The sequence below is a fragment of the Penaeus chinensis genome, chromosome 19, assembly GCF_019202785.1.
Source record: "Penaeus chinensis breed Huanghai No. 1 chromosome 19, ASM1920278v2, whole genome shotgun sequence".
NCBI classification, from domain to species: domain Eukaryota; kingdom Metazoa; phylum Arthropoda; class Malacostraca; order Decapoda; family Penaeidae; genus Penaeus; species Penaeus chinensis.
The window spans coordinates 21,168,250-21,178,249 of NC_061837.1; the positions used below are offsets into that span (position 1 = coordinate 21,168,250).

Sequence of the window (10,000 nt, forward strand, 5' to 3'; positions counted from 1 at the left end):
AAGTTGTCATGACAGATATCATATGAATTCCACAGTAAAGACCATTTTTATTCCTTAATCATTATTCATTTTCTTTATTTATTCTTCCATTACTTTACGCTTGGTCATTATTTATATATTCACTCATTGCAGTGGCCTTGGAACCTATTTTGGGTCCCGCGTGATGACCAAGAGCGGGATTCTCTTCAACAACCATCTGTCCAACATGCCTCCTCACAGCCACCCCGACAGCGAGCACTTTTCACACGCCAGACCTCTTAATACTTACACGCCTGTTATTATCACAGACGTTCAGCAGGTGAGGGTTGAATTCTGTCTTTTTTTTTTTTTTATTATTTATTTTATTATTTTTTATTATTATTTTATTATTTACTGGTTGAGGGTATTTGAGTAAAGTTAGTTGATTCAAGGTCAGGTTATGAATGGCAATATCATCTTGGATTATTATTATTGTTGATACTTTGTAGTTGTTGTTGCTGGTAATAGTGATGTAAATAAACTTATGTATGAAAATCAACTTGCAATAGTAACTTTATGCTATTGTGAGAAAAAGGAAGTATCTATACACAACCCTATAAGCACCTACATAACATTACATGCCTTCAAAACATTACATTTCCAAAGGTGTGTGGGATGAGAGCGGTGCTGTCAAGTCCAGAAGTGGGAGCAATGATCCAGGTGATAAGTCAGTTGCTGCTCCGAGGCCAGAACCTCACCCAGGCCATTGAACAGCCGAGAATTACCATCAGACCAGGACTAGACCAAGTCTTTGTTGAAGGTGAGGCATATTACAATACATGGGTTGTATGGGTTATTTCCGAGTATGTGGATGTGGAGTACAAGGAAATTTTGACTTAGAAAGTGCTAATATGAATTTGGCATATTAAAATTGCAAAAAGTTATTTTCCCCCTATTGTTCCTCAAAAAAAGAAACGGAGGAAAAAATCAAATCAACGTCCACATTTTTACCAGTTTCCTCTTGTTTCCGCAGACTTGGGTACCATCGACCGTCTGCCAGGAACCGTAAGAAATGACCTTCTAACAATGAACCACACACTCCAGATCCTACACCTCCCATACTCTAGTGTCAATGGGGTTTCCAAGACCAAAGATAAGTTGGTGTCTCGTTCTGATGCCCGTGGAGGTGGGGTTGCGCATAGGCTGGAACCTGCCTCGACACATACTGTTAATATTACAACAGATCTTTGATTTTAAATGCCAATGGCACCTGATATTTACCTATACTCTTTTGTGCCTCTTACACCAAACCTTTAACTATACAATAACTATCTATTACACCAAACCTTTAAATAAACTGTAAGCACCTTTCACACCAGACTTTAACTATTGTATGGGTACCAATTACACTGGGACATAACTACAAAGGAGTGTCACTTTTATTTGACTTAACTACACAGAAGCTTTATCTGTAGAGCCTACAACAATAGACCTTCAGATGAATGCCAATTTCACAGCAGACTTTTAACTACATTGTATGCAACTAGTGCACTAGATCTTTAACTATATATTAGCACTTGTTTCATTATATAATATATATTGTGGATATAAAGGCACACTTATTGTTTTAATCTACTGTTATTAAAATGTATTTATGTATAGTTTTTATTTATGAATTTATTAAAATAATTTTACCTTATATAACCCATTCCTTTTTCCATACACTAAATCCTTGAACCGATTGAAAATGCAAAAATATATATCTTGAAATATTGTGTGTATTTGTTGGGACATTAAAACAAGAAACCCTAAAAGTATGTTTAGAATTTGTTATATGAAAAATATTCATTGCACTTGAAAATCAAGCTTTAGGTTAGTATAAAAATGTGAAATGCAAAAATCGAGGCAGCAGTAAAACATTTTTTCATCCTGCTCTGTTTGTAATTTCTGACAGATGGAGATGGAATTGGTATTGCATTCAGCATTCAGAGAAGCGAAGGTGATTTTTTTTTACTCCCCCCCCCCCCCCCCCCACATTTTCTCTTAAAAAATAGAAATGTGAAGAAAATACTTTTTGATAATGCAGCATCAAGAAAAAAATCAAAATAAAGGTGAAACAAATTCAGCCAAACCACACTTTGTGGTTAAGATGACCAATTTTTGACTTGGTATTACTTTGCTAATTTAGTGTTATAGTTTTTGTTTATTTTATTTTTTTTTTTTTTACATACAGATGTCTCTACATGTGCTCGGCCAGCAAGGAGCCTATCAGTAGCCCTAGTGACCGTTCCTGATTTCCTTATTCCTTGAATTGGTGGGAAAATCTGTTTTTCTTTTTAATACAATCAATATCAATACTGTTATTACTGTTATTGATGTTATGATTTTCAAGTTGTTATTAGAATCTTGGTAACATTTAAGACAATGAAATAATGCAAAAGAACCTTTCAAAAAGTCAAGGAAGAGAGTAAATAGGGGAGATAGGTACGATAATAACCGACTCTTTGGTGACTAAGTACTTGTAGAGCCATCTGTGTAAATACTTTCAGATATATATATATTGCATTTTTGCTAATGAAGTCAGGGTATGTCTCCTACATTTAAGGAGTGTTTAGGACTTGACGACTGGTCCACTTTTTAATTTTATTTTTGCTTATTCTTCTCACTAAATTGAAAATATAACATCTTTAGAATTCAAGATCTCGAGCAGTTGAGCATAGAATGATGAGCAGAAAAAATCCTTTAAGTACCATCAAATGGTCTTTTCAAGAGGTAAATGCATTACTTTGTCAATATATATATTAATTTATTATGTAATATACAACTCAAGTATATGGAAAGTTTCATATATTGATTCATAAGAAAATGAGACACACTTACCAGCCAGCAACACTTATTATTTTTAAAATATCGTCCGTGAACTTCCACCATAAAATGGGTCATAAATACCCAACCAAGAGGACTTCAGACAGCAGCAAACTCCACTATGATTTCCCCTTTCTAAGCATACTTGGGAAACTCTCTACATTACTCAACAGTTTAGATATCCCAGCTCAATTGGGCAGATGACTTTTCAGTAAATTTGACTGCTAGCATCACTGACACCATTTCATTTACACCCCCCCCCCCCATGTTTTTTGAGAAAATGCCATGTTAAGCATAAATTTCTGCAATTATGTTCTGACCACCTTACCTCTAATATCTTTGTTCACCCTAGTTGAAAGGCATTCTGACATTTTGTGGTGGAATCACACCTATCATAATCAATACTAGAGGTTTATAAAAAATTCTGATTATCGGCACTGCTTGCTAAGGGTTAAAAAAAAAGAACATTTACACTGTTAGGTCTCCATATTTCAAAACAGAAAAAAAAAGAAAAATACAAGCAGCTGATACATAAGAAAAATTAATGCACTTACAAGTTGCGAATAACCAATTATAATTTGTGAAGGTATAAAATCAAAAGAACGAAAACCAAGGTGATTGTTTATTGATATCAAAATGAAGGCCGAGAAGGCAATCAGGAACTTGATGCCTTACAGAAAAAGGGGAGGGAAATATTGTGTAAATATTTTGAAAAACTGCTATAAGTAATTGTAGTTGTACGGTTTTTCCTATATTCAGTCTTGTTCTGTACTTGCACTGCTATAACAAGGAATATGCACACTTTTCTCATGGCAGTCATATGTTCTCCATGTGTGCTAGTTTGAACTTCTTTCAGATGGCTTTACAAAAGATTCTGCATAGGGTTATTACGAAATCCTTGTCTATTACTTTTCTTCTTCCTTTTTTTATTTTTTTTAGTTTATCTTTTGTTTCTTGAGCAGAATTATATATGCAGTAAGTAATACTTCTTTTACAGTGAGATTTACATTACCCTGAAATGTTGAATAAGCTCTTCAATGGGTTACACGGGATCTTCCTAAAAAGTACCAAAAATGACACACATTTCAAAAAAATTTATAGTGACACTGTTATCATGAATTACTAAATAAAGATATTTTAAAAGAGAGGAGAAGAGAGAGTGTGCGAGAGATTTGTGAAGTACATATCACAAATTTCACCATATCAAAAGGCAAGACCAAGAGAGAATGGTCATGCCAGAGCCTCTGCAAGTACAATGGGTAATTTGTCATTGTGCCCTCATGCAGTCGGCTCAATTCCTGGCTCGGTCAGGAGTGCCGTCACGAGACAAAAGTTACCGGTGTTTGGAAAAGATCACAGTTGTGTACGTCTAATTCTATTGGCCATATAAAAGGGGGGGAAATGGTGAAGTTATATAGAAAAAGAAATCTAAATGTAGAAAAAAGTAAACAAATAAAAGGGATCAACTGACAGGTCTTTAATAGTCACTTTGGGCCCGTAAATGAACTTAAATAAAAATAAAGAAGTTTTACATAACACAATCACTGGGCATTACATGAATATCAAACAATCACTGGGATATATATGTAATTTTTTGTTTTTTTTTGTTTTAATAAGCTTTCGTTTCTTTGTTTTTTTTTATACAGCATAACCACGTAAAAATTATTCACACAAAATCAAAAAAAAATTTAAATCACATTCCAAATATATGGAATAAATTATTTCCACTTTTATTCCCATGTCCATTGCGTGGAAGACATGCCCAAAACGGAGACTAAGCAATAATCACTCATGAATGAAAATCATAATTATCTTTTTTTTTTAACATTCACACTTACTAAAATTACAAAAAGATGTTGATGTTTAGGAACATTAAAAATAGATACAATTCCTGAATTATGGTAAATCATGTAATATATGGGCTGTGTCTGTCTGTCTTTTTCTTTCTTTTTTTCCCCCTTTCCATTTTTTTCTCTTGCATATAAAAAAAAGGCAGTGAAGTTTTGATGTCTTAATGGATGCTTTTACTATATTGCCAGATACCTTTTTTTTTCTTTTCTTTCTGTGAATCACATTGGAAATATTTGATATCCCATCATCTATCTTGGCAACATGCTTTCTCCGAGTTCATTATATTCTCAAAGCAAACCGCATCCTCCCTTCTAAGATTGGCACAAGAATTTTTACTATTACGAAAAATACATCAGCCCTTCGAAATGAATGACATGTTACAGCTGTTATGCAGTAATGATGAAAGTCTCAGGGCTACTAGTATCAAAAATAAGTTAAGAGGATATATACTAAAAACAACCTTTTTTTTTCTCTCTCTTTTGATATAACAGACTATGTATCAACTAATTCAATATCTCTGCACTGTAGGACAAACTCTGGTGGGACGAACTAAGCTCATAGCCCTTACTCTCTCTCTTTTTATTTTTTATTTTTTTTAATCCCAACATCCCGTTTGTTTTCTTTGCCTTTCTTTAGTAGTTTCAAGTGCACGACGGTTAGCACCTAATGGGTGTGGGGAATGTACAACAGTTAAACTATGTACTTTTGAGTACCTCGTAGGTCTTGCCAAAACACATACCCCAAAGGATGTGCTCAAAGGATGGTTATGGATATAGTTTTTTTTGTTTTTTTTTTCATATTATAAATGCATTTCCCATATAAATATTAATGTGATTTTAGTAATTAATACAAACATTATTATTCCAATCCAGCTAAAGAAGGAAAGAAAGAACTGGTAGTTTGGTTGAGTCACATGAAAGCACTGTTACAGAGCTAAATCTCAACAGCAGACAAATGGATTCAAATTTCTTTGGATAAAATCACATAGTATTTGCAGCAGACAAACCTTTCCGGCATACAGAGGCTCCAAACCCTGCGTTACCAGGCTCAGAGATAATCTTAGGAACTAAACTTACCTATAAAGTGATGAGAAAACCCTATATTCTTAAGTCTGATATGCTCTTCAAACCTGTATATATATACGAGTATATTTATATCTATATATATACCAGTTCTTTTTTTTATTATTTTTTTTTAATGGCACACACACACACACATCATCATGAAGCAATTTCTTGGTGTCCCAATACAAATAACGAGTTTTCTTTTTGTTATTTTTGCTTGTCCTGAATGAAAAGGCCATGTTTCAAGAAGAAGGATTCTCTCAAGAATTTAGGAGAACTCAAAACTTCACGTTCCATGTCTTCACCAGTCCATCGTGACCCGAAGACATCACCCTCTCGTTGTCCAGCCAAACTAATCCTGTCACTTGTGACTGCGGGTGCGAGTCTGGAATAAAATAAAATAAATAAATAAATAAAATGGACCATTTTAGTTCATCTCCTTCAAAGACTGAGATTTTGTGTTATTCCCCTGACTTTTTCATACTCTCTACTTGGCAAGCACTTTTAATGTAGTCAATGTCATGGCAACTGAATAAATAAAATTAGCATCAAATGAACAAATCAAATAATTCAAAAATGTCAAATCCTATACAGAGAAAAATCACACAAAGTAGTAACTAATAGCACCAACACAATAATCCTTAACTTAACTAAAATCAAAATACAAATGCAATGCAAGAAGGGAAAAAGCTTTCAATAGCATCTGAACGAGCTTAAACACATGAAACCTTTACAGCCTATGGTCTTCCCTATCCTTTTCACCACTGACTAAAGATTACTGGTAATCAATGTCTCTGGCATTCCCAATTAAGGAAATTTAATTCTTAATGCCAGAAGCCCTCTAAACATGTCATGGTGATCTCCACAACTCCAATTGCCACCAAGACATGCCCTTGCTGCCAGACAATGCCTAGGATTGTGAGATCAAAGAACAATCCTCTGATGGAGAGGAAAATGACAAAAATAACCAGCATTTCTTTCTTTCTTTTTACATCGTTCCCTTAGGAGTCCGAAAGCATGAAAAAAATAAGTACCCCTTTTGGAACTTTTTATTGCTACTTTTCAACTGTGTGCTAGATGCTTTCCAATTTATTCAATTCCCCTTTCTTCACTTGTTTCCCTATACCTATATATTTCTTCATACTTACTACTATACCTTCATGAAATGGGAGATCATAAGAAGGATTTTTTTCCCTCTATTTTTATGGTAGCATATACTATCAACTCATTCATAACAAGTAAAATTATTGGCAAAGTTTAGCAAGGCAACTGTACATGCCACTCCACTCCTGGATCACTGTCCAGCTCATGGCAGGGTTCAAGAGAAGTCATCATTACCATCAGTACAGCCTCTGTACATACAGAAATGTAAATATTCTAAAACATTAAAATAAACAAGGACTTGTTAAATTATTTGTAAGCTTACCTAAAAGCAATTAATAACAAAATGAAGCAATTACAAGGCAAGATGAGGAAAGCTTAGCAAGAGAAGGACAACAAAAGGAAAGAGAAAATCTACAAGAAAAAATTGTGAGAAAAAGTGATTGAAAAAAGTAAAAGTAATTATAGGGATTTGTCTTAATATAGCAGTAACCGTGTGAGGCTCAGCAGAGCTAAAACAATTCCTGGGTTAAATTATCTAGAGGGAGGGAGCGGTTTCCCCTCCAAATATTCAGATTTCACTCAAAAGGTGTGATCACTGCACTGTCTTGTCACTACCTGTCATTTTGTTCCTTTTCATTAAAATAAAGAGATAGAGAAAATCTGCATTCCCATTGCTGATTTCTTAAACCTTTCTCTAGGACAAAAGGATCAGGTCTTAATGTACTCGACAGTTTATCTGGGTTGAAAACACATTCACCTGCACAATACTGTCACATTCAAATTTCAACATAGTCTATGGGACTGAGAAGTACCTAAAACAGCCTCTATTCAATCCACAAGAACAGAGGAAGATGTATTCCTAAGCACACATCTTAACATGCTGATAAAGTTTCCACAAAAAAAAATCTAAACCAAGAGTGGAGGTCACAATAGGACTGCCTCAAATTTGAATCTTTCAATATTAGATCTCAAATGCAACTCATAAAAACTCAGAAGTAAATAGTAGAGGACTGGAAAATTTAAAAAACCATGAGGGTGCATTCTGTAACACACACCTGACACAGAGATGGGCAAACAAATCTCACAAAACAAGTTAGTAACTCCCACCAACATTATAAAAGGGGGTAGGTGGGGGGTAGGGGAAGAAATCTTTGAAACAAATCACACAACCATTGTTCTAGAACTTGACGCTCCATTTTTTCACTACTCCGTCATGGCCTGCAGAAATTAGTTGTTCGTTGTTCAACCACACCATGCCTGTGACCTGCGCTTGTTGGTGTGAGTCTGTAGGGCAGGTACGTAAATGGTGTAGAGTATTGCTCGCATATCTACATGTCAACCTCTCGTGAGTTTTTTAATTTGACTGAAGCTAAACAGAGCAAAGGAAAAGTATAGCATTAAAGAAGAAAAATATAAAGTGATATTCTTGAGATATATTCTAATGTTAACTGCTCATGCAAAATAATATAAATTAAAAGAGAGTAAGAAAATTAAAGCCTGCTTAGCTTGGCATTAGCAATGCAACAAGAATTATGTAATACTGCAATCTTAAACAGACCAAGGAAACTCCTCTTGCACCTGTTTTTGTAAGTGCACAACAGCAATATCATGTGCAAAATATGGATAAACTTTGTTCAGCAGCATTCAAAGAAAATAATGCAAAATGTTACTATAGCTAAAATGGTAAGGACTCCATGAATATTCATGGCACAAAGATATTTTGTAAACAGACTATACATATACATATAAGCTCTATGCCTCAAATTTTGATGTGAGCAAGCTTTATATTCAAATAAAGAGAACATGTCTAGCCCATCATGCACTAATGTAGTCTTGCTATTGGGTCCACTACAATCAGGATGAGTCAATTATCTTATCTATTTATTCACAGTCTCAGAAAATGATGACATTGTATTTAAAGTTTGAGTCAATGCTACTCAGCTTCAGCCACATTTTCTTCATTCTGTTTAGATTGCCAATTGCAGATATTATATAAATAAATAAATAAATAAATAAATAAATAAATAAATAATCATATTAAAAAAAACCGCCTCATTTCAGATACTCACTCTTAATAATGATGTGTTTGTTAGTCTGTGTCATGCTCCAGATGATGATCATGGTGTCAAGAGAGCCACTAGCCACCATACTGCTGTCAGGACTCCAGGCGACACAGTTGATGCGCGCGTTGTGGAAGCCCCACTCCATACGGTTGAACTTTTCATACCCAGGGAGGCTGTACACAATTACCTGATAGAGAAGAGATTACATTACAGTACAGATTTACAGTATGTTTGTAATTTCAAATTACTTTTGGAAATATATAGTATAAAATGTTGATTTTATCCAGATGTTTATTTTCATTTTAATGCACTCACTCACAACAGGCAGGTATACAAATATTTTAAATTACAAAGTCACATACCTTGCGGTTTGCATCACAAGCAACAAGATACTGGCCATCGGGGGAATAGGCCACATCAGTCACTGGTCCTAGATGTTGCAGAGTGGTTTTCTGCAAATAATCAATAAGGTAAACAACTCCACAGACACCACAGAACACAACTGCCAGGGCAGCATCCACCCATTTTGGGGTCTTCTACGCAATAAATATCATGCTACCAACAGATGAATCCTCACAAATGTAACAAATCTATTGAATAGCATAAAATAATAATTTAATACAGATTCAACCCTCATTTAACCCCAAATTTCTTGATCCTTGAGGACTGGTATCATCACCAAAACCTTTGCATCAGACCTCTCAGAAAGACCCCCCCCCCCCCCCCCCAACCACCATCACATAGCTCGTTGTAAAAAGTACAAATAAAATAGAACCATCGGCTTGCACATCCCAGTTTCAGCTCACCTCTGTAAGGGTGTTGCCATCAAGGGTGTAAATGTGGATAAGATTGTCCTGGCCACCGACCGCCACCTCGTTACTGAACGATCCATTGGTGGATATGGAGAGGCCGTCCCAACTGACGGGGAAGCTTCCTACTTTCACGTTGTCACGGATCATGCAGATCTGTGATGGGAAAGACAGAGAAAGAAGCTGAAAACGACAACGAGAAACTGGGTGCATAATGGGTGTATATCTAATTTTGAATCTGAGTTTCCATCCATGCTATCATTGCTTACAATTACAAGAAAGTCTA

The 10,000-nt window shown here is 35.1% G+C and overlaps 2 protein-coding genes across 3 annotated transcripts in view; one reads left to right on the forward strand and one right to left on the reverse strand.

The window, feature by feature from the left end:
- The window catches only part of LOC125034947 (glutathione hydrolase 7-like), a 13,037-nt gene extending 7,546 nt beyond the window's left edge, over positions 1 to 5,491 (forward strand). Inside the window, exons 10-12 of the mRNA XM_047626994.1 lie at positions 133 to 298; positions 625 to 778; positions 992 to 5,491. Of these exons, the coding sequence (XP_047482950.1) occupies positions 133 to 298; positions 625 to 778; positions 992 to 1,209 (538 nt within the window). The 3' untranslated portion in view covers positions 1,210 to 5,491. The remainder of the gene's footprint in view (positions 1 to 132; positions 299 to 624; positions 779 to 991) is intronic.
- LOC125035030 (actin-interacting protein 1-like) overlaps positions 3,431 to 10,000 on the reverse strand; it is an 18,541-nt gene continuing 11,971 nt past the window's right edge. The window contains exons 11-15 of one of the 2 annotated variants that reach the window (XM_047627092.1): positions 9,712 to 9,870; positions 9,268 to 9,357; positions 8,912 to 9,092; positions 8,013 to 8,126; positions 3,431 to 6,123 (exon numbers count right to left, since the gene is read on the reverse strand). In XM_047627092.1, the coding sequence (XP_047483048.1) occupies positions 8,020 to 8,126; positions 8,912 to 9,092; positions 9,268 to 9,357; positions 9,712 to 9,870 (537 nt within the window). In that variant the 3' untranslated portion in view covers positions 3,431 to 6,123; positions 8,013 to 8,019. The remainder of the gene's footprint in view (positions 6,124 to 8,012; positions 8,127 to 8,911; positions 9,093 to 9,267; positions 9,358 to 9,711; positions 9,871 to 10,000) is intronic. The other variant, XM_047627091.1, reaches the window with a different exon arrangement.